The sequence below is a fragment of the Arabidopsis lyrata genome (assembly GCF_000004255.2).
Source record: "Arabidopsis lyrata subsp. lyrata unplaced genomic scaffold ARALYscaffold_3, whole genome shotgun sequence".
NCBI lineage: Eukaryota > Viridiplantae > Streptophyta > Magnoliopsida > Brassicales > Brassicaceae > Arabidopsis > Arabidopsis lyrata.
In genome coordinates, this window is record NW_003302553.1 from 2,913,405 (window position 1) to 2,935,177 (window position 21,773).

General features: G+C 36.8%; 7 protein-coding genes and 1 pseudogene across 9 annotated transcripts; 3 read left to right on the forward strand and 5 right to left on the reverse strand.

The window, feature by feature from the left end:
- Positions 1–96: 96 nt before the first annotated feature.
- On the reverse strand, positions 97–3,327 carry LOC110230385. Its single transcript, XM_021033122.1, has 3 exons — positions 3,080–3,327; positions 2,456–2,815; positions 97–2,189 (listed from the first exon to the last, which is right to left on the reverse strand). Exons 1-3 carry the CDS (start codon positions 3,310–3,312, stop codon positions 287–289), a joined length of 2,496 nt encoding a protein of 831 aa, XP_020888781.1. The 5' UTR covers positions 3,313–3,327; the 3' UTR covers positions 97–286.
- Positions 3,328–3,341: 14 nt separating this feature from the next.
- LOC9320682 (tRNA pseudouridine synthase A 1) lies at positions 3,342–4,872 on the forward strand. The gene is made up of 6 exons (XM_002882455.2): positions 3,342–3,502; positions 3,602–3,692; positions 3,770–3,909; positions 3,983–4,345; positions 4,421–4,483; positions 4,569–4,872. The coding sequence occupies exons 1-6, from the start codon at positions 3,368–3,370 to the stop codon at positions 4,806–4,808; spliced, it is 1,032 nt and encodes a 343-aa protein (XP_002882501.2). The 5' UTR covers positions 3,342–3,367; the 3' UTR covers positions 4,809–4,872.
- Positions 4,780–7,313, reverse strand: LOC9318569 (protein TRIGALACTOSYLDIACYLGLYCEROL 4, chloroplastic). The gene is made up of 5 exons (XM_002884570.2): positions 6,955–7,313; positions 6,597–6,861; positions 5,869–6,223; positions 5,225–5,562; positions 4,780–5,125 (listed from the first exon to the last, which is right to left on the reverse strand). Exons 1-5 carry the CDS (start codon positions 7,236–7,238, stop codon positions 4,928–4,930), a joined length of 1,440 nt encoding a protein of 479 aa, XP_002884616.1. The 5' UTR covers positions 7,239–7,313; the 3' UTR covers positions 4,780–4,927.
- A 2,928-nt stretch (positions 7,314–10,241) lies between these two features.
- Positions 10,242–12,158, reverse strand: LOC9318570 (probable RNA-binding protein ARP1). Its single transcript, XM_021033207.1, has 5 exons — positions 11,739–12,158; positions 11,290–11,422; positions 11,102–11,183; positions 10,931–10,997; positions 10,242–10,840 (listed from the first exon to the last, which is right to left on the reverse strand). Exons 1-5 carry the CDS (start codon positions 11,919–11,921, stop codon positions 10,310–10,312), a joined length of 996 nt encoding a protein of 331 aa, XP_020888866.1. The 5' UTR covers positions 11,922–12,158; the 3' UTR covers positions 10,242–10,309.
- A 114-nt stretch (positions 12,159–12,272) lies between these two features.
- LOC9320684 (DEAD-box ATP-dependent RNA helicase 50) lies at positions 12,273–15,939 on the forward strand. 2 transcript variants are annotated; one of them, XM_021031814.1, is made up of 8 exons: positions 12,273–12,610; positions 12,702–13,645; positions 13,749–13,943; positions 14,052–14,239; positions 14,367–14,580; positions 14,713–14,844; positions 14,932–15,107; positions 15,204–15,939. In XM_021031814.1, exons 1-8 carry the CDS (start codon positions 12,343–12,345, stop codon positions 15,439–15,441), a joined length of 2,355 nt encoding a protein of 784 aa, XP_020887473.1. In that variant the 5' UTR covers positions 12,273–12,342; the 3' UTR covers positions 15,442–15,939. The 2 variants fall into 2 exon arrangements, with proteins under 2 accessions (XP_020887473.1, XP_020887475.1); XM_021031816.1 differs by having other exon boundaries at positions 12,274–12,604.
- Positions 15,940–16,332: 393 nt separating this feature from the next.
- Positions 16,333–16,800, forward strand: LOC9318571 (putative defensin-like protein 73). Of its 2 annotated transcripts, none has more exons than XM_002882458.2 (2): positions 16,333–16,480; positions 16,597–16,800. In XM_002882458.2, exons 1-2 carry the CDS (start codon positions 16,408–16,410, stop codon positions 16,734–16,736), a joined length of 213 nt encoding a protein of 70 aa, XP_002882504.1. In that variant the 5' UTR covers positions 16,333–16,407; the 3' UTR covers positions 16,737–16,800. The 2 variants fall into 2 exon arrangements, 1 of the variants encoding a protein (XP_002882504.1); XR_002333291.1 differs by having other exon boundaries at positions 16,392–16,480; positions 16,594–16,685.
- A 1,301-nt stretch (positions 16,801–18,101) lies between these two features.
- LOC9318572 (oxysterol-binding protein-related protein 3A) lies at positions 18,102–18,913 on the reverse strand. Its single transcript, XM_021030569.1, has 4 exons — positions 18,714–18,913; positions 18,557–18,629; positions 18,313–18,434; positions 18,102–18,223 (listed from the first exon to the last, which is right to left on the reverse strand). The coding sequence occupies exons 1-4, from the start codon at positions 18,870–18,872 to the stop codon at positions 18,131–18,133; spliced, it is 447 nt and encodes a 148-aa protein (XP_020886228.1). The 5' UTR covers positions 18,873–18,913; the 3' UTR covers positions 18,102–18,130.
- Positions 18,914–18,920: 7 nt separating this feature from the next.
- Positions 18,921–20,161, reverse strand: LOC110229755 (annotated as a pseudogene).
- Positions 20,162–21,773: the final 1,612 nt, after the last annotated feature.

The following is a 21,773-nucleotide window of genomic DNA, read 5'->3' on the forward strand; positions in this document are numbered from 1 at the left end:
AAGGAGTAATGTAACGGTGGCATTTTCGTAATTTTATCAAGCCTCCTTTTGTAACCAAAGAAAGACCTTTAGTATGGGACAAACACGAAATTGACATTTGCTATTTAAACCAATTTCATAGATCAAAAAAGTTCGAATGTGAATGTCATACATCAACAAGTTCTGCCAAAGAAAAAAAGCTCGCTTTGGTCTGAAAACGAACGAGATCTTTTATTCTTCTTCACACTAGAAGAGAAGAGATCCAAAATCATCTACTTTAATTAAACTACCCAAAACATCCTAACAACTAAGTAGCTTTGCAGGTTTTCTTGTTGTGTCCTAGTCCCTTGCACTTGCTACACTGTAGCTGACGTTTTATCATGTCCAACGGCTCAACCTTCTTCATCTTCGGTCTCCCTGGTGTCCTCCTTGTGGGTGGAGGAGTCACGCAAACTAACCCCTCGGGCGGATCATCTAGCATCATCCTGTCCATGTTTGGGACAGGTTGAATCGACTCTGCATACATTAACCGCTGACTCTCAACTGTTAAGTATGTCGAGCAATACTCATACGGGCTTTTCTCTATGCATCCAATCACAGCAATTGCATGGCTACAAGGTAACCCAGTTAGCCGCCAGATCTTGCAGTCACAATCACATTGATTGATATCAACTATGCTGACCGAAGATTCTCCTCCATTAACCTGGAATAAGCTACCTTCTGGCGATGAAACCTGGAGTGATTGCGCAAGTTCTATTTCTTTCTGTAGCTTCTCTTCGTTAGATGGTGTTAGAGTTGTGACCCATTCCCGGGATTCAACCTGCCGGGTATAAATAGATTGCATCATCTTTGCTCGAAATTCGTCAATCATTTGGGTAATGGGAAACTCATGTGCTTCAGAAACCCAGCTGTAGAAGTCTTGCCCAAAGTTTGAGTTCATCTTGTTATACCTCTCTCCTTGGAACAGCGCATTTGCCCAATGGTGTGGTTCACTTTCTATAACCCAGTTGTAAGCATCAGGAGATATAGTTTTTATATTCTCCAAGGCACTGTAATAACCCTCGGGTGTTGTTGCATATGCCACAGAGTAGAAATCGTTGAGCATATACCGTCTTGCTTCATGAGAAAACTGCCCCTTCAAGTCCACATTTAGTTTTTCAGCAAGCTGGCGTAGACAGTACGCGTGATGTGCGTCTTTTTCAAAGACCTGCGCTATTGCATTCTTCAGACCATTCTGGAAATCTGCAACAAATGTGATTATTCGCGACTCAGACAACGCAGTTTTGAGTTGTTCCAAAAACCAAAGCCAGTTCTCCTCAGTCTCTGAATCCACAATAGCAAAGGCTACTGGAAATATGCCATCTTCAGCGTCAGAAGCTGTTGCAACGAGCATAACCCCTTGATATTTTGAGTTTAAGATGGCGTTGTCAAGGAAAAGGAGAGGGCGGGAACCTTGTTTAAACCCAGATATTGAAGCATAGAACGATATGAAAAGACGATGGAAGCTCGAATCTTCTTTTGTCGTGAAAGTGGCAATACTGCCAGGATTTGTCTCCTTGATCTTCTCACAGATTAAGGGAAGTTGACTGTACGCCTCTTTATAAGAACCTTGGAGCTGCTCTCGGGCAATCTCTTTTGCCCTCCATGCCTGTGAGTAATTCAATTGGATACCATACTCTTTCTTTATGTCCTCAGCGATATCCTTGGGCTTGTAGTCTGGGAAGGCTTTTAACTTCTCTTTCAAGATGGTTCTTACCCATCCTCTAGTTGCACGGTAACCAGGTTTGATGACTGCTCTCTCACAAGTGTGCCTCGGGTTCATTTTCTTGATACATATTAACTGAGTCGTTGATAGCCTCGATGCAGTGATACGCCATGGGCAACCTTGAGCTTTGCATTTGACAGACACTCGATGGCTGTCATTTTTCTTGTATTTGTAAGCAAACCCATGGGCGACCGAATACTTGTGTAATGCATCTCGGAATTCAATAAAGGTATTAAACCGTTGATCAACACCCGTGATGACGTTTTCCCACTGCTGTATTGCTGTGTGATGCCTCTGATCAACCAAAACAAAATTGCATGGCAACGGACTATCATCTGGCATCGCCATTTCAATTTGAAAATCATTTGTCATATCCTCCTCGACACCATCTCCTGCAGCACAAATTGCAGGAACCACCCCTTCTGATGCCGTTGTCCTACTTGACCTGTAGAAGCAATTCAGAGATTAGTTACTTTCTTTTACCTGATTCACAGATGACATGAATTTTTATGAGTAAGAAGAAACTGACACTGCACTTCATTAATTTATAGCAATAGTTTTGGCGATTAAATGACAGATCTCATAGGAAACCCCGTACAATTCTTACTATGATCAGCTCACTAAACCAACACAAGTTCTAACATTGGACTCTAAGGAACAAGGAAATAAAAATGTGTCAACGAAGTAGAACAAAGCAAAAGAAACATCTACCTACTGGCTGGCAAGATGGAGAGATTTTTGGCAGCAGCTTCCTCGGGAATGACGAAGATCTCGACAGTCCCTGCATCTGAAGAAAAGTTGACCATGCGTATGAAATCTTTGTCCTTAGAGATGGTAATAAGGGTCTTCTTGTTTCCAGGGAGAAAGTACTTAAGGGTCATTGTCTCCAAACCAAAACCGAAATTCTCAGCCAACTCTGACTTGAAATCAGTCATTGAAGTATTCTGATCAATGTCAATTGCAAAAGCATCGCCACCAGAATACGATAACGATCCATCTTTGATAGTCACAAATTCCCCTCCTGACTGACATATAGCTATAACTTTGTTGGTGGCCATGACCAAACAAAACCTATAAAACCAAATCAGACTCTATATCACACCTCTTGCATACAACATGAATACTCAGATGTACACAATTTTATCAAATTCAGCCAACGCCATGGCCACTGTACGAAATCTAAAAACATCTATAAAGTTATGAACCCTAATTTCCAAAAAAGAATCCGAAATTGAATAATAGATCACAATTCTGACATCAGAAATGAGGATCAGAAGAGGGGAAAAACAAACCCTACTAAAGAATTATAGGGTTAGAAAGAAGACAATCGAGTACCGTTTATCACGCCAGCCTGAAACAGAAAGCGCAAGAATTGAGATTCTCTGTTCTGAGAAAATATGAAATTGCCGAGCTTTTTTTCTTCTGCAGAGAGAGAGAGAGAGAGAGAGAGAGGAGATGGTGAGAGTTTGAAACTTCCACGTACGGCCTCTTGAGGAAAGGGTGACATTAAAACGCCGGCGTTTTGAAGGAATTAGATTGGCATAAAACCAAATCAATCTAATAACCATTGGTCCGGGCTGACCAATTTACCGCTCCCTAACTAACCGTATACGCACCGTTTTTATGTCCTTCCCCAATCTTGAGATTACACAGAGAGCGCAAACGAAGAAGAAGAAGAAGAGGATGAGTTGCGTTACACCAGCACTTCCTCCTTCACTCTTTACTAATGGGTCTCTTTCGTCTCCTCAAAATATCTCCGTAAGCGCCACGAAAACAATCTCTTCTTCTCTGTTGCCTTGGAATTGCCAAGAGAGTTTTTTTTGGTGATGTAATCTGAATTTTTGTTTATTTGTGCAGATGACCAACTTGAACAGTTTGGTAAAGGTTAGTGATTCTAATGCTTATAAATGGCGCCTTGTGATAGCCTACGATGGCACCCGTTTTGCAGGTTCGTCTTCTTGTGGTATTAAGTTTTGATGCATCTATCAATCTTGTTTCCTTATACCGGCGCATTTGGTTTCTCAGGTTGGCAGTATCAGGAGTCACCACCAACTATCCAATCAATGTTAGAGAAAGCCTTAATTCAGATAACGGAGCTCGGAAGAAAAGAGCTTCATCTGATTGGAGCTGGCAGGACCGATGCAGGAGTTCACGCTTGGGGTCAGGTTTGACTAAAATTCAACTCTCTTTCTCAACTTTCAATCTCAACACAAACTAAATCATCCTTTATTCTTTCAGGTTGCTCATTTTGTCACTCCTTTCAATTATACTAGTTTGGATAGCTTTCACGCTGCTTTAAACGGTCTTCTTCCTAAAGATATCCGTGTCAGAGAGCTGAGTGCAGCGGTTCCTGAGTTCCATGCTCGGTTTTCTGCCCATAGCAAGGTTTACCGCTACCAGATTTACAACGACACTTTCATGGACCCGTTCCAGCGTCATTGGGCATACCACTGTGCTTATAAACTGAATGCTTCTAAAATGCGGGAAGCTGCAAATCTTTTTGTTGGAATGCATGATTTCTCTGCATTTGCTAACGCTACACGGGAAGATGGACTACCTGATCCTTTGAAAACTATATCTCGCTTCGATGTCATTCAAATGGTAAAGAAAAAAACTTGGTTCTGGAGAAGTTAGGATCAGGATCAGACTTTGACCTTGCTTTGTATTGGTGTTTAGGGATCTCTTCTACAGCTTGAAGTTGAAGGTTCAGGCTTTTTGTACAGACAAGTTAGAAACATGGTTAGTTCTACACTCTCTCTCTCTCTTACATGCTTGACATGGCGAAATACTGTTTTGTAGTCTGCTGAGTCCTTGCAATATGCAGGTAGCTTTGTTGATTCAGATTGGAAAAGAAGCACTGGATTCAGACATTGTCCCAATGATTCTGGAAACTAAAGACAGGAGGGTGCTTGCAAAGTATACTACTTTGCCTGCACCGCCTCATGGTCTTTGTCTTGTGTCTGTTAAGTACAGGGAATCTCATTTAAAGCTTCCATTGGATTGTCCTGTAACTAGTTTTGGTAGACATCACACTATAACAAAATGTAAACTTCCCTTTTATTGAATCATTCTTCTGTTTAACATAAGAAACTGATAAATTATAATATTGTCTATTTACTTTTCTGCAAGACTACAATCTTAACAGGATCAAGCTTGATATTTTGAGTGGAAAAAATCTTGATACTATGTCTCAAAGAAACTAAGCTCAACCATGAATTCTTTCTGTTTTGGGGAGTACCAAGCAACAGCCTTGGCAGAAAGAAGCACTTGTAGAGCATATTCAATAGCAAATACTGTCTTATCTACAGTCACGGGGTTAGCTCCGTTCTTCAGATCAATCTGAATTCCAGACTCCACTTTGAAACTAAACGGTCCAACAATCTGCAAAATCCCTAGAAGATTATTATGAATCAAGTAGCAGAAACTATGAATTTGAGAATTTCTGTTTCTCTGGTAGACTATTTGCTCAGAGCAGAATACCTGTTGCTGTAGAGAAACTAATACTTCAGGGCAGATTTTCTGAAATGCTTCTAAACTAGGCTGCCGAGAATTTAAAAGATCGTGTGCGACGCTAGTGGCACCGGTAAGAAACCTCAAACCATGCGGATAGTCTAATCTAGCATGGAAACGGGTGAGATCAAAGAAGGGCTTCTGGAAGTTTCCATATTGAGCTGTGAGTGATGCCCGCCCTAAGGCATCAGCCATGAATCCGGAATTTACAGATGGAAAATGAAGAGAGAACCCTCCAACACCCTCAGAATCATTCTCAGATTTTGATCTGATTGAATTTTCACCAAATGCTGCGGTCATCACAGAGCCTGTGAGATTAATGAAATTTATTAGTAACACCAAAAAGATCATCAAAAAGACCAGTGCTTCCTAGCGGAAGGCTCACTCAAACATAAAACTTTCAACCAGAGGAAAACAAATTAGCTATTAAATAGCCGAAAGAAACCAAAAGATCCCACAAATTCACCATTTCTATCACTAGTTCTGTAACATCAGATATTAGAGTTGCAGAATTCAGATGATTAGAGTTGCACAAAACTTATTAGAGAAATCCCAAAACTTTCAGTCTTGACAGTAAAAATGCTTTTGAAATAAGTCGAAGAAACTTATCATACCGATAATCCCAGATACAGCGACATGAGGACTACTGAGGAAGACGTCATAGGGCTTGCAAGTTTCGAGCTTTGGAGTGGTACCCCTCCAGAGATCCATGTTTGTCCTATAAGAAACTGCGGATTTCAGAGACAAACCAGGAAGCAGTGACGGTGGAGGCACTTCCATAGTATCCGAATTTAACTTCTTGGGTGCTCCACTGTTATGGTGTAAACATACATGGTAACTTGGACCAGACTCAGCAGGAAGAGATGCTAGATCAATAGCCATTGAGAGTGGCACATCCCAATATTCACCATGTTTATCCACAAAAAGTCCAGGCCAAGCCGCTTCTGCTGTCAGATTGTGAAGCGGGAACTGAAACCCACAAAAATATAGAGACGTGAATCAGAACAAAGTGTTTCGGACTTCATTACCTCAGCAACCCAAACTACATAATCCAGACCAATAATGCAGCCTAGGTTATTATTCCACCCACATTGGAATTTAACAGAGGCAGCAAAGCAAAAGTTGTTATTTCTATTCTGTGAATTGTGTTCTTCAGAGAGATGTGAAATAAAACAATAAAATCACAAGTCTAGTTAGATAGCTTGATAGGGAGTAAAGACAGACTTCTTCAGCTCAGTAAACCAATTGTCATGATCCAAATCAACAATGAATCACATTTCCAACCAAAGCATGAAATATTAATAGAGTCAAGAAATTGAAGAGAGGGTAACAGAGAAATTGCCTCGTGATTGAAGATAGCCTTAGCCCTAGGATTTTTTTCAAGATCACCTTTGTAAGTATCGTAGCTAAGAAGCAAAGTATCATCTGGTGATAACAAGAACTCAGAACAAAAACCCAATGCGTACAAAGATTTATCCTTCAAATGCTTGCCAATTGTGTTTAAACGAGAAGCTACTGTAGACGAAGACCCTCGACCAAAAGTTTTAGTCTTTTCTATCTCCGATACGAATCTCTGAACATCGAATTGGCCCAGAAGAGACACAAGCCTTGGGATTCACGAAAAAACAAAACAATTATTGAGCTTTCACCAGAAGTATCAGAAAAAAAAAAGTTAGAATTTTGAATTTGGTGAGGTATACCAGTTGTTGGAGAAAGGAAGAGTGAGGACTCTTTGAAGAGAGAATCCACCACAGCCTCCATCTCCGGTGTTGGGACGGATAGGGGAGAAGGAAGGGATGAGAGGTGAGGTCATGAAGCGGTGGAAGAACTCAACTTGCTTAGGGCGAGAGAGACGAGTGCCTCTAGAGAGACCTAGAGGAAGAGGATCGTCGGGAACAGCTCGTGCGATACCCTCGAGTGTTGCCGGAGTTGACATGTCGAGGTCCCAGATATCTCCCTCTTCGACCCATCTCAGTCTATTCATTGCCGTCGTTTCCGCCGCCGCCGTCGCTCGATTTCTACACCCAGCTGACCTCGAGATGACCAAACACACTCTTACTCTGGATTTTGTTTGATAAACACCTTGCCGTTTTTGGTTTTCATAAGAAGAATACGTCCCGTTTTTCTTAAACCGGCTTAACGAACAAAGTAGGCGTCTAATGTGGTTTACTTCGGTTATGAATAGAATTTTTTGGTTTAAATAAAAAGTGTGGGAACAAATGAAGATGGTTGCGACAAATTAGTGACAAAACGCAAATGCAAACGATTTCAATTGTCAAATGACTCAAATTTTATTTATATAGAAGAACGTTGCTCCAAAATATTATATATACATATTTACATATTTGTTGTGACGACGAGAAAATAGATAAATGAATGCATAAATGTTTATAAATTTAATTTGCCACAAAAGCTTCAAATTCAATGTTTTGCTATAGAAAAAAGTCGAACTGCAGCTAGCGACAAATAATCTCTCGATACTTTATTTTAGTGTTTATTAATCTATATTTTTCTGGTGATTAAAATATTGTTTTATTCTTTGAAATATAAAAATGTTTAGAAGTGAAAAGTTCTTTTTCAATGGTTGGTGGGGTGTTTCGTGCATGGTTCCTCTAGGATTCCAACTTGGCCAGCCATTATATATAAAGGGACCTTGAGTTTTGAACCCTAAACCATCAGACTCACCTTCCTTCACATGCTTCTGTATCTTTAGATATATACACACACGCAAAATACTTCCCTCTCTCTCTCTCTCTAAAGGATCATAATGGGAGGTTCTTGGCGTTTCTTCTTTAGCTTCTTTGGCAGTTTCAAAGCATGGTGGCGACGGAGACAGAGATCGAACCAGGCAGGAACGGACGACGAGATGTATGGTGAAGATAGTGAAGCCAACTTCTATAACTGGTACCTCGTGGAACCAGCTATTAATCGGAGATCCACTGATTTTATCAAAAGGTTCCACGAGACTCGTGACTGATTAGTGATTCCTTCACCTTTTATCCTTCTTCAGCTCTTGGACGTAGTAGTTTGGAAGAAAATTTGTTTGTTTTTTCGGTTTCGTCTCTGTAGTACGTGTTTTCTATGTGATTTCAATAAGTATAATCCTCATTGGTCATCAAGTCTATCAAGTTGATTATGTGTTTTTCTCTACATACGTTATTAATTAATGCATATGATAATGATATTAAATTAAGAAAAACATTAAATTTTCTGTTTTACCTTTTATTAATATATTTTATAAAAAAATTCATTGGCCAAAACATTAAAACAGTAGAGATAAAACTGGAATTTTCACCAAACATTTGCATTGAAAATTTAAAACGGCAACTATTATGAAACAAAATTTAAATCCTAAAACGACAACTAAATTGAAACGGAGAGAGTAAGTAACTTCTCATTGGCTTTACATAAAGATGTTTATGAGAGGATTGATTGTGATGCCTGTATAAGTAGCGTAGTGAGGAATTAGTCCGTATCTGATTGGTCAAATCTTAAACTAAAAGTGTGAATATTATAGATATGATAATCGGTTTTCTTTTTAAAATTAAAAGTGTCTTGGAAGGCGAGAAGAGTGTACTCCAGGTTAAACCCAAAACATGGGATAGAAGTTTTCTGTTGTCTATATAAATTACTCTCGTGTTGTTGTTATAAACTATTTACATTTACTAGAGAAAGTTGAGAGGAGGTGTCTAATCATAAGCTCACCATATAATGAGTCTGTTCTTATTATAGGACGATATGCATATGCTCCAAATAATCGAAACCAAAACTCACTTCTTTATAAAAAAACTTTTGGAAAAGAAAACGAATATATGTTAGAAAGAAGAAGCTTTTGTCGGCAAGAATCGATACAAAAGCATTGAAAGAATCAGTCAGAGCTCGATATGCTTAATTATAATCGAGAAGAAGAAAGAAGATAGTACTCCCTCCGTTTCGTTTTACTTGTCGTTTAAGGTTTTTTCATACAAATTAAGAAAAACATTTAATTTTCTGTTTTACCCTTTATTAATATATTTTATAAAAAAAAATCATTGGCCAAAAGAAAAACAGTAGGAATAAAACTAGAATTTTCACCAAACATTTGCATTGAAAACCTAAAACGACAACTATTATGAAACAAAATTTAAATCCTAAAACGACAACTAAACTGAAACGGAGGGAGTATTTGTTATTCTAGTATTTTGTGTCCAAACTTTAAGACAGCTTGAAAGCACTGCTTGGTGGTTAAGTATCAACATTCTATATATAGGCTTAGCCACTTTGTTACCTTTCTAAATTCTTACCTTCTCTGAAGCTTCTCACCTTTGGGTTTTTTGAACTTTTGAGAACATGTCCTATGCCTTTTACTTTACCTTTCTCTTTGTTTATATGATGAGAAAATGTGTTTTTGTTTTGTTATCCAACTATAGTTTGTATTTCTTATACGCTTAAATCACACGACCCTAATTCTATATAATATTCTTTGTTTTGCTTGGTATGAATTGTACATATCATATATACAGTGTATTGGTCAAGCTCATACTTTTATCTCGTCCTTAGTTTGATGATTTATGTCGTCTTGTTTTATACCATAGTAACACTTTATTTTTCCTTCTACACTAAAATTTCAGAGATCCTTTCGTTTGTTCAATCGAAAAGGGAACACGTCATGAAAGAAGTCATTTATAACAACAAAAATAAAACTTCTTATGATTTTAATCTTAAACGATAGTTGATTGAATGTATGAAAGAAGTCGCATGATGCAATTTATCAAATTTCTATCATCGAGGTACTAAATATCTTCCCTCAGATCTCTGCTTGCTTCTCACAATAATTCATAATCTAATTTATTAGATGATATGTGGTAATAAGTGCTCACGTTTCTATTATAACTTGAGATGGATATGAGTTTAGTTCTGCGATTAAATTGGAAAGATAAAGAAAAGATAAGAGTGTTTATCACAAAATTATAATAAATAGAGAAAAAAAAAAGATGTATACCTAATAGAAGAAAAAAAAGTTTGAGTGTATGCAAATGAAGTTTTGTTTCTCTTGTCTTATCAGCATCGTTTTTTTTATAGTGTGTCTTCAGCTACTTGGACATCTTCGTCTTGATGTGTAACCTTTATTCCATTATCAAGGACCTCTTTTGTTACATCTTCATCTTGATTGGTGTCATGTTTTTGTTCACACGTGACCTCATTCATAAAAAATTTATGGATGTCGTCGATTGCTGCATATACCGCTTGCTTCATGCCATATTCTTGTCCATTGATCTTTCCTTCTTGATTCATTGCATCTTGCTTGATGTCACCGTCTTTTCCAATGTTATCTCCTGCTTGACCGGTTGCCCTTTGTTGATCAGCATCACTATCTGGTTTTGTAACAACCTCTTTATTGTCATCATCCACAATGAGTTCTTGCTTAATTTGGCTAATGCGTTCAGTTCGAACCGATGATTTTGGAGGCACAGCTCTTTGATCAATTTCATTAATGATGTGACGTGGAGCCGATGATTTTTGAGGCGCAGAGATAACGACAGGTTTTCTGTTTGTCTGATGCGAATTCGGTTGCGTTATGCATGCATAATTATAATTGTAATGGACCTGAACAAATATCCAGTAAAATTGAATATGTTAACTAAAACGTATTAAAAATAATTAAAACACAAGAATACGGAACATAAAAATACTAACCATTTGTGTGGGGAAAGGATAACATGGATTGTTATACATGTAACGATATTGTCCCGAAACCGAATCCCTAAAGATTTAAAAAAAAAAAATCAAAGAAATTCTATGAAATCAAAGAAATTATATGAAAATAATATTCAACTTTAGCTTCAAACAAATTTATATAGAACTTACCAAATGACTCGAGTACAATATGGAATTAGATGTTGAAGACCTGGTTGATATTGATGTGGGGGTCTCACCTGATTTAATAATTCTGCAATTTTAAATTTATGAAGAACAAAAGTTGTTTAGGAAAGTTTTTAAAAAGAAAATATAAAAATTAAAAACTGTAATTATATAAAAAAAATTTAAGAATAAACCGTTTTTGTGAGGTTGGTTCATGTTTTGCTTTACACGGAGACTAGCCAAATTGCAGTTGGTTGTTCTTCCATCAATAACCGGTCTCGGATTTTCAAGAGCTCTAGCTGCAGAAACAGCGTCTTTAAAAGTAACCTGAAAAAATCCAGTTCCATAACAAAATCAAAAAACGTTAATAGGTGTTTATCACATGTCTGATATATAAAAGATAAATTAGAAAATAAACATGAGAAGAGATGTATATACAAGAAATTCTAGTTACGAGAACCAATACAGATTACTAGCAAACCCTAATTAATAATATCTCTAGTAGTCTATCTATCTAAAAGCAATTGAAACAACAATCTACAAGAAGCAGGACAATTCGTTTACTTTACTGTATAGAGTTTAACTTTACTGTATAGAGTTTATAAGCAAGTTCGTATGTAACTGAATTAAAGAAAGCACTTACAAAACCATAGCCTTTGGATCGTCCTGGATAAGTTTCACAAACAACATTAGCATCGATCACTTCTCCGAATTGTTCGAAGAATCTTCTCAAATCTTCTGTTGTTGTTTGCCATGCTAAACTTCCCACAAAAATCTTCCTAGATGCAGTATCATGATTATTGTTCTCACTGGTTTGAGACATCATGACTAGTAATTTCTGAAAACCAAAATCTAAAGAAGAAACTCTCCAAAGCAAAGGAAAAGAGAAAAGCAAATAAACAGAAGTTGCTGCGACAGAGTTTAGGATTTTAAGAGTCTATATATAATAAAATTTGATGAGATAAGGAAATTTGTTTCCAACTAGAAAAAGAATTAGTTGAGGTTTATTATGCCATGGAATAACATATTTCCTTTTTTTTTTTTTTTTAATATTTTGATTATTGTTGTTAACTTGTTATTATCTTTTCTTTTTTTTTTCAAAAATAAATAAATAACTTGTTATTATCTTTTTTTTTTTTTTCAAAAAATAATAAATCTCATCGTCTCTCTTATCTCTCTTTTCTCACTGTGCTTAGAAAAGGTGTAGTGTTAGTGTAGACCAAAAGAAGACGACAGTACTTGGGGAGATGTTGGCCAGAGCTCCACCACCGTGTTTGAACTTCCCGTCGAGGAGTAATATCTGTAATCGGAGGGAGATTGTGCGTTTATTTCGTAACGGCGGAAGCGGAGGAGTGGTAGCCAGAGCCGGTTTCGTTCGGCGGCCACTGGAAACTTCGAGTTCGTACGACGATTCCACCGATGAAGGATTCGTTATCATCAGTTCGGTGGATAAGGAGAATGAGTTCTCTCCTCCGCCTACTCCCGATTTACTCTCTTCGATTCCGTCAGGTTTTGGTTTGATTCTTTTGTCTCCCTCCTCGAATTGAAACTGTAGTGATTTTGGGGCTTTTTCCTGATTATTTGGTGCTTGTATATGGTGTTGTAGAATCTACGAGAAGAAATGGTTCGCGGTCGGGAGGAGTAACTGCAAGTTTTGGAAGGCTAAAGGCACAGAAAGTGAAAGCTCTTGTTGGAAAGGTAACGCAGAAGAAGCAGCATATGAGTCACAATGAGGAAGAAGACGAGGATGACGCCTCTGATGCAGAGGATTATTCTGCGGATGAAGGGTTTGGTTCATCATCAATTCTGGATTTGATGAGGAAGAAGCTGGCTATGAAGGCTATTCCTAGAGCAGGAAAATCTGCAGAGATAAAGGAGGTGAAAAGAGTTAGCAAAGTGCGGGAATCTAGAGAGTCAAGTAGAGATTTAGATAGATTGGAAGGAGATGATGAAGATGTTTATGAGGTTTCAAATCCTGACAGGTTTACTGATAATGAGAGAGCAGGGTCGCGGAGTTCATATTCAAAAGGTTATGCTGCTAACTCCAGGGGTAAGGGCGATAGGCTTTTGGTTGCAAGAGATTTTGATTCATTTGAAGGACATGATAGAGCTATTGATGAGGTTTCAAACCCTCGAAAGTTTAATGATAACGAGAGAGCAGGATCGCGGAGTTCATATTCAAGAGACTCTTCCGCTAACTCAAGGGGTAGAGAAGATAGGCGTTTTGTTGCCAAAGAGTCAAATACATTTCAGGGACGTGATAAAGCTTATGATGAGGTTTATTATCCTCGAAGATTCACTGATAATGAGAGAGGAGGATCACATTCATCATATTCAAAAGGCTCTGATACTAACTCCAGGGGTTGGGGCGATAGGCGTTCTGTTGTATATGCAAGAGATATGGATGATTGGAGAGAGAATAGGAATAAAACCAATGCTACTAGAGAGACTGGCTTTTTTAGCCGGAAAACTTTTGCAGAAATTGGATGTAGTGAAGATATGATGAAGGCCTTAAAGGAACAGAATTTTGACCGCCCGGCACATATTCAGGTTCGGACTTTATTTTCCCTCTTGATGAATCATCTAGATGCATGTGTATGTAAACAAATTTTCTGACTGTTATCATTTTACCATTTTTGTTTATTTGACGCAGGCTATGGCTTTTTCACCAGTTATTGATGGAAAGAGTTGTATCATAGCTGACCAAAGTGGATCAGGCAAGACACTGGCATATCTTGTCCCTGCTATTCAGCGTCTCAGAGAAGAAGAACTTCAAGGACAGAGCAAATCGTCTTCTGGGTGTCCTCGTGTTATTGTTCTGGTACCGACTGCAGAGTTGGCTTCCCAGGTTGATTTCTTTATATGTGAATGATCTTCCTAGGTTGATTCAATGCTTATTTTGTATCTGAATGTTTATCAGGACCAAATTGTTTGATTCATTTGAAATCATTGGCAGGTTCTTGCTAACTGTAGATCAATATCAAAGTCTGGGGTCCCGTTCCGTTCCATGGTAGTGACGGGTGGCTTCAGACAACGAACCCAGCTAGAAAATTTAGAGCAAGGTGTTGACGTTTTGATTGCAACACCTGGGCGTTTCATGTACCTAATGAACGAAGGAATATTGGGGTTGTCAAATTTAAGATGGTACTTTAAATCTTTCAACAAAGTAAACTTTGCCTACTCTTTTGAATAAAGAGCAGGTTTGATAAGATGAAAGACTTTCACCAACTTTTGTGTGAAAATCGAAAATTGATGGGTTACTCTTTTGCAGTGCCATCTTGGATGAGGTGGATATACTCTTTGGCGACGATGAATTTGAGGCAGCCCTGCAAAGTTTGATAAACTCTTCTCCTGTTACTGCACAGTATCTATTTGTTACAGCAACCTTGCCACTTGAGATATACAACAAACTTGTTGAAGTTTTCCCTGATTGTGAAGTTGTAATGGGACCTCGAGTGCACCGTGTTAGTAATGCTCTCGAAGAGGTTGGTTATAACATAAGTGATTTGAAATATATAATGGGATCAACAATGTAGCAGATTTTTTGTTTTGCTAACTTGGTTGCTGCATATTCTTTTTTTTATCATCCCTGACCAATGTTGAGTTGCACTGTGCAGTTTCTTGTCGACTGTAGTGGAGATGATAATGCAGAGAAAACTCCTGAGACTGCTTTTCAGAACAAGAAAACTGCTCTCCTTCAGATTATCGAGGAAAACCCTGTTTCCAAAACTATTATCTTCTGCAATAAGGTACCATGGTCCCCAACCTACTGCTTTTGGCTACTACTTGAAAACTTTTTGGACATCTCAGTCTCATATCTACCCTCTTATATGCAGATTGAGACATGTAGGAAAGTTGAGAATATATTTAAGCGGGTTGATAGAAAGGAAAGACAGTTGCACGTCCTACCTTTTCATGCTGCACTCTCACAAGAATCAAGGCTTACAAACATGCAAGAATTCACATCATCGCAACCCGAAGAAAATTCACTGTTTCTGGTTTGCACGGATAGGTACTTCATTTTGGGTTACTAGTATCGTTTTTTATGATGCTATATTGCCTGAACATTGAAGATGTTAATTTTTGTTTCTTTCCGAAACCATGGCAGAGCCTCCCGTGGGATAGATTTCTCTGGTGTTGATCATGTGGTGCTCTTTGACTTCCCACGTGACCCGAGTGAATACGTGAGACGTGTTGGAAGAACAGCAAGAGGGGCTAGAGGAGAAGGAAAGGCTTTCATCTTTGTGGTGGGGAAGCAAGTAGCGTTGGCACGGAGGATAATTGAGCGAAATCAGAAAGGTCACCCAGTTCATGATGTCCCAAACGCTTACGAGTTCACAACTTAAATAACTCTTATCACCTTCTCCTTCTCCTTACTGCAATCTGTGTGTTGAAAGTTTCACTGTTAGAAGGTAAAACTACGTAGAGAAGCCAAGTCCAAATTTTGCCCCTTAGTCGATCTGTTGAAATGTTGTTAATGCTACTTAACCTCCAAGCTCATGGAGTTTGCACTGAATTGATGCCCCAAATCAAGATCATAACCAAATAGAGTACAAAGTTATCTGAAGGAAATAAACAGTTTTATGGAAGATTTGGAAATAAACAGTTATCGTCATCAAGTCTTCGTGGGCGATGTTTGGGTTGGGTTTTTGAAGAAGCAGGCGAAGTGAAGAAGATGAAGAAGAAACTCTCTTTTTTTTTTTTTGTAATTGAGTTTAAATTCGGTTCAAATCCGGTTTAGTATCATATTTAGGTGGTTAACAACAAAGTTTCGAAATTTCGATTTGGGGGACTATATGTATCAACTATTCTTTTTTGTTAGGAGAAATAGACACATGATCAAAGATTGGGTGGGAACTGCTGCTATGTGAAAGTTCCCAAGGAGAAATAAATCGTCAACTCAAATTTGTTGCATGACAAAAAATGACTTTGCTATATAAAAAGCATAACTCAGAATCGGTTTTCCAATGGATGTCAAATTAATCCAAGAAATTTGATTAGGTAGTTTATAATCTTCTATAGAAGTGTGTCATGACATGTGTAAGTATTCATTGCATGTAAAATGATTGAGGGAATCCAAATTCTCTTTAGATTAACACAATTCAGATTTTGAAATTGCACTATCTATATACTTTACTATAAATAAATATACAAAAGTATCCTTGGATTGACAAAAGAAAATTCCTAGTAAAACAAAAAGTAAATCACATCAGATTATGTTTAGATTTTGTTTAGAGTGGCAAAACACCTATAAAAAGAGCTCATAAGAACAGATATATAAAAGCAAAACTAATAAATTAGCAACAACGAAAATGAATTGCAAGATTGGATTCATGAGCTTCGTGGTGATGACTTCATTAGTCATCCTATTTCTCTTGGTTTCAGGTTAGTCTCATCGTGTACGTTTTAGTACCAAACTATGAGAAATATTAATAATAGTATGTTATTCTATCTCAAGTCTTTCTTTTTAATTTTTTTTTTCTGTATTGGGTGAAAAGTAGGGAAAGTTGAAGCTAAACCCAAATGCATTGGATCATGTGAAATACTTGGTGACTGTGGCATCGCTTGCATGAAGAAGGGATACTTATTTGGCCAATGCGTTGGCTGGAGTAATCCCAATACATGTTGTTGCGGCCATTAAATGTTTCATATCTTAAATGTATCCAAAATCATCAATAAAAACTCTTAAATATCTTGATTAGTAATACTACTACTACTACTCCATATAGCAAGCGTGTGAGTTTTTGACAAGTTTGCTTAACTCAAACACTTAACAAATGGAGTAAGAAAAAAAAACATTTGCATTTCATTAACAATTAATAATAATGTATACAATTTTTTTGAACATTTTTTTTTGAAAAAACATTATTACGACCACTAACCAATATTATTAAGACATGGATTTGTAGTATACGGAATCCATGTGCGCCTTGATATTTCTCGATCCGTATCATATTTTTGAAATGATCCCCGGTGGCTGTTCGTTCATATATATAAATAAAACTATAAAAAAAAAAACCAGCTTAGACTGAGTGAAAAACTCAAAAAAAGTATTTATGGTAGATCAATTTTATAAATTCAACAAATATAATAACACGACAAAATGGCATATTGATAATTAATAAATAATGTTGCAGTCTGCAACATGAGCTGGTTTTGTTGATCACTTGATAAAGTAGTTTGGTTTAAAAAAACCAATTCAACATGAGCTGGTTAAACCTGAAGCATGGAGATGAAATTCAAGTGATATCAGATTTGTTTAAAGGGTTTTAAGTTTGATGAAGAAAGAACTTACCCAAACCAGCCGCATGGTTGAAAGTAAAGCACCACTTTGTCATCAGTGGCAGAGCCGTGCCAAAGATTTTTAGTGCCATAGGCAAAATAAAAATATATAGTTTAGTGTTTAAATTATTTTAAAATAACTATCATACAAAAATATAGTTTAGTGGTTAATTAAGTAAAAAAAAATAAGTAAAATAATTTATAAATAAATTTTTGACAAGACAAATCAAATCAAATATAAATTATTATGTGATGAATAATATATATATATATATATATATATATATATATATATATATATATTTATATGGATACAAAACTACGGTGTTTAATAAAAACATGTATTTTTAGAGTCTAAATAAGTATAAACAAAACTAAATGTTTGTTAAAAATTGACTAATAAACAGAAGAAGATGGTTAGAAATAAAAGAGAGAAGTTAATGTGATGGGAACATAATAACAAGTGCATGGACAGTAAAAAAAAATACTATCGCAGTTTTAAGAAGAAACATGGAGTAAATATGCCTCCCTAAATTTTATCAAAACTTTGATGCCGTAGGCGGTTGCTTCATTTTTTTCCAAATAGGCACGGCTCTGATCAGTGGTCAGGTTCGTCATGACCATCTCTCCTGGCGAATCGACCCATGTTCGACCGAAGATAAGGTTATGAACCTTTGTCAGGGGAGGTATAAGATCAAGAACCACACCATCTCTTTTAAGTGTCAGTCGGGTCCTGCACATAGAGCCATTGAACTATAAGAATTTCGTTTTCAGTTTTGAAGTGCAATCGTAAGCGAAATGCTCGTTTTTTGCGTGACCAGCACTCATTGGTGGGTGATGGCAAACCTGAGGAACAAAACATTGATATATCTCAACTACGAACTCATGATTATTTTCAAGCACATTGGAATATGAGTTCTAAAGAAATGACTCACCTGCAGATCAGCTATAAAATTGATCCCATTATGATTAGTCATCTCGTAAGTCTCACCGAGAATTGGATTGAACGGCTTCCAGGTACGCTGGTAAGCATAATACACAGAGATAGCCCATGATGCTGTTAAAGATCAAATGACATTAGCCACACCATTAAAAACACTACAAGAAGAGATACTGACCCTAGACAGCTAGAAAGAGTTTGAACACAAAGAAGAACATGAAGAGTGGGGATGTGCTTACATGCATATACCATACTCATGTAAGGATCTTCAGTTTTGTCAGCCATGTCCACCAGATGCGAGTATTCCATCAACTGTTAGATAGATACAACAAAACATGTTCAATATAAACCAAAAGCTAAAAGATCTTTCATAAAATCTAATCTAAGAGCACAAACCTCAGCCATTTTCTGCAGCATTGTCATAGGTTCAAAAATGATCACAGGAAGAGTCACCATAGATGTAACATCAGACCCTATATACTTCTGCATCATCTTCCAGTAACCATCACGTTCCTGATAAATCAAGCCAACATATAAATACAGAGGATTGATCATGATTTGTTCTTTTTTTTTCCCTATTCTAGTAAATCAGCATGATATATCTATATATATATATATATATCTCTTTCTTCCATCTTCCTCTTCCTGCTTCCTCCTCTGCATCTTCTACACTTCCCTCTGGACACAATTCATGTCTTCAATCTTATGGTCCTCTGTTTAATCGCTCTGTTTTTGGGTGCTTTGTCATCTGTATCCTGTCACGCAATAGGTTGATCTCCATCCTCTGTTGTGCATTCGATATCCAGTAACTACATCTTCAGTCACTGATCCATAGACCCATCCAACTCTTTTGCCCCATTCAGTTTTATCCTCGTAGAAGCAAGATATCACACTGATTGCTTCAGCTACAGTGGTTGCATCAAGCGGTTCACGTGGGACAGCAAGTGAGCCAGCTGTTCTACTGTTCTTGCCTTTGCCTTGCAAGTCTTGTAAGAGTCTCCCTTGGTATTCAGCAACGAAAGAGTTTGTTACCAAATCTCTTTGGGAGAAGTAGAGATTCAATATCTCCATCATCATTCTCTTCTTCGTTGTATTCTTCATTTATAAGCAAAGTAACTTCATCATCTTGACCTTTCTTCTTCCAAGCCAGCCATGATGTTCAGTTGCTCTCGGCGGGCTAAACCCGTAGAGAGCTGTTCTTCGGAAGATACAGCCAGTTCCCACATACATTGGACCTTGAAGTGCATCCAAAGCTCTCATACTAACATCAAAGAAGACAGTGTTGTGGTTTGCATAACGATCATTTGGGTCAATAACTTCAAACCTCTGAGGGAACTGAACATAGCAGATTCTATCAACTCCACGATCAAGCAAGACGAACATTCATTCCTTCCCTCATAGCCATGGAGTTGCAGATGTTAGTGGTCAGAATCAAGGTTGAGGATGAATGGGCCATTAGACAAGATAGCGCTGGTTCTAATTTCATGGCTCCTTCTCTCTCGAAACATGGACAAGCAATTCTCAGAATCTGCTTCTGGCTCCATAAAGGTTCTGCATTAGGAGGAGCCAACATCATCATCTCCATTTATAAACAGTTTGGTTCAGAACCATCATCTTCATCTGTTCTTTCGTTTGTAACAGAGAGAACAGAGAGATCGTCCCGGTCCCACATAATGTTACAAACTTACCGTTTAGATTAGATTATCACCGTCCGATATCTCATATTTGCAACGTGATGAAAATAAACGGTCCAGATCTCTCGAACGTTCTCAGATTTTCTTATTTTTGTCAACCCTAATAAGAAAAGGAAATAAGCGTTGAAGAAAAAAAGGAAACAATCGCAACTTTCCTTTTTTTGTTTGGGGAGAAGCTAGTGCTTATAAATAAAAACCTGAATCTCCAACATCACTCATTCTCTCTTCTTCCTTGAGATATCAAAATTCATTCTCATTCTCTCTTCTTCTTCTTCTTCTTCGATACCATAACAAAATAATTCTTCATCTTTCATTCTCTTGTCTTTTCTAAACACAACTATCGTTTTTGATCTTTCATTCTCTCGTCTTTTCAACAAACAAACAACTATCGTAAGATTGATCTCATCCTCTGTTGTGACTCATCTTTAACCCGATGATCCAAACGATTTCAAATCCGGTCAACGACGGGCCACCGAAACGCTTTCACCGACGGCCAAGGAGAGCACCAAGACGGCTAAGGAAAGAGGACAACGAAGAAAGAGACAAAGAGAGACGATGTTTCCATGGCTGTGACCATCAAAGAAAGTGTCTCCTCAGCATGATCGATTAGTCTCTGTTTCGTCGAACAATGTAAGGGTATTTTCTCTTAAAATATTTTGATTTTAGTATTTTAATTATTGATTTTGTTTTTGTTTTGTTTTTTTATAAGTGTTAAATTTTTTAGTTTTGTGTAAACCAATTGGATACATCATCCAAACCCCTAAGAGGTGTTCTAGGTTCAATATGGTTTACACATAATTAAATTTTTTAACACTTTTTTTTTTAATGTTTTGTTTTGTTTTTTGTTTTTTCGATAAGTGTTAAATTTTTTAATTTTGTGTAAACCAATTGGATACATCATCCAAATCCCTAAGAGGTGTTCTAGGTTCAATATGGTTTACACATAATTAAATTTTAACACTTGTTTTTTTTTTTAATGTTTTGTTTTGTTTTTTGTGTTTTTGATAAGTGTTAAATTTTTTAATTTTGTGTAAACCAATTGGATACATCATCCAAACCCCTAAGAGGTGTTCTAGGTTCAATATGGTTTGCACATAATTAAATTTTTAACACTTATTTTTTTTTTAATGTTTTGTTTTTTTATAAGTGTTAAATTTTTTAGTTTTGTGTAAACCAATTGGATACATCATCCAAACCCCTAAGAGGTGTTCTAGGTTCAATATGGTTTACACATAATTAAATTTTTAACACTTTTTTTTTTAATGTTTTGTTTTGTTTTTCGTTTTTTCGATAAGTGTTAAATTTTTTAATTTTGTGTAAACCAATTGGATACATCATCCAAATCCCTAAGAGGTGTTCTAGGTTCAATATGGTTTACACATATTTAAATTTTTAACATTTGTTCTTTTTTTAATGTTTGGTTTTGTTTTTTGCTTTTTTGATAAGTGTTAAATTTTTTAATTTTGTGTAAACCAATTGGATACATCATCCAAATCTCTAAAAGGTGTTCTAGGTTCAATATGGTTTACACATAATTAAATTTTTAACATTTGTTCTTTTTTTAATGTTTTGTTTTTTTATAAGTGTTAAATTTTTTAGTTTTGTGTAAACCAATTGGATACATCATCCAAACCCCTAAGAGGTGTTCTAGGTTCAATATGGTTTACACATAATTAAATTTTTAACACTTTTTTTTTTAATGTTTTGTTTTGTTTTTTGTTTTTTTCGATAAGTGTTAAATTTTTTAATTTTGTTTAAACCA

Coding starts and splice junctions, on each gene's coding strand:
- LOC9318571 (XM_002882458.2), top strand. CDS start 16,408: ATGAATTGCAAGATTGGATTCATGAGCTTCGTGGTGATGACTTCATTA. Junction 16,481..16,596: donor CCTATTTCTCTTGGTTTCAG/GTTAGTCTCATC, acceptor GGTGAAAAGTAG/GGAAAGTTGAAGCTAAACCC.
- LOC9318572 (XM_021030569.1), bottom strand. CDS start 18,872: ATGATCAATCCTCTGTATTTATATGTTGGCTTGATTTATCAGGAACGT. Junction 18,630..18,713: donor TGCTGCAGAAAATGGCTGAG/GTTTGTGCTCTT, acceptor TCTATCTAACAG/TTGATGGAATACTCGCATCT. Junction 18,435..18,556: donor CATGAGTATGGTATATGCAT/GTAAGCACATCC, acceptor GATCTTTAACAG/CATCATGGGCTATCTCTGTG.
- LOC110230385 (XM_021033122.1), bottom strand. CDS start 3,312: ATGGTTATTAGATTGATTTGGTTTTATGCCAATCTAATTCCTTCAAAA. Junction 2,816..3,079: donor TCAGGCTGGCGTGATAAACG/GTACTCGATTGT, acceptor TTGGTTTTATAG/GTTTTGTTTGGTCATGGCCA. Junction 2,190..2,455: donor TCCATCTTGCCAGCCAGTAG/GTAGATGTTTCT, acceptor TTGCTTCTACAG/GTCAAGTAGGACAACGGCAT.
- LOC9318570 (XM_021033207.1), bottom strand. CDS start 11,921: ATGATGTCTCAAACCAGTGAGAACAATAATCATGATACTGCATCTAGG. Junction 11,184..11,289: donor GAACCAACCTCACAAAAACG/GTTTATTCTTAA, acceptor TTAAAATTGCAG/AATTATTAAATCAGGTGAGA. Junction 10,998..11,101: donor TATTGTACTCGAGTCATTTG/GTAAGTTCTATA, acceptor TTAAATCTTTAG/GGATTCGGTTTCGGGACAAT.
- LOC9318569 (XM_002884570.2), bottom strand. CDS start 7,238: ATGAATAGACTGAGATGGGTCGAAGAGGGAGATATCTGGGACCTCGAC. Junction 6,862..6,954: donor CTTCCTTTCTCCAACAACTG/GTATACCTCACC, acceptor GTGAATCCCAAG/GCTTGTGTCTCTTCTGGGCC. Junction 5,126..5,224: donor TAGTTTCTCTACAGCAACAG/GTATTCTGCTCT, acceptor GGGATTTTGCAG/ATTGTTGGACCGTTTAGTTT.
- LOC9320682 (XM_002882455.2), top strand. CDS start 3,368: ATGTCCTTCCCCAATCTTGAGATTACACAGAGAGCGCAAACGAAGAAG. Junction 3,693..3,769: donor CGATGGCACCCGTTTTGCAG/GTTCGTCTTCTT, acceptor TTGGTTTCTCAG/GTTGGCAGTATCAGGAGTCA. Junction 4,346..4,420: donor GCTTCGATGTCATTCAAATG/GTAAAGAAAAAA, acceptor ATTGGTGTTTAG/GGATCTCTTCTACAGCTTGA.
- LOC9320684 (XM_021031814.1), top strand. CDS start 12,343: ATGTTGGCCAGAGCTCCACCACCGTGTTTGAACTTCCCGTCGAGGAGT. Junction 14,240..14,366: donor GGGTTGTCAAATTTAAGATG/GTACTTTAAATC, acceptor ACTCTTTTGCAG/TGCCATCTTGGATGAGGTGG. Junction 15,108..15,203: donor TTTCTGGTTTGCACGGATAG/GTACTTCATTTT, acceptor AAACCATGGCAG/AGCCTCCCGTGGGATAGATT.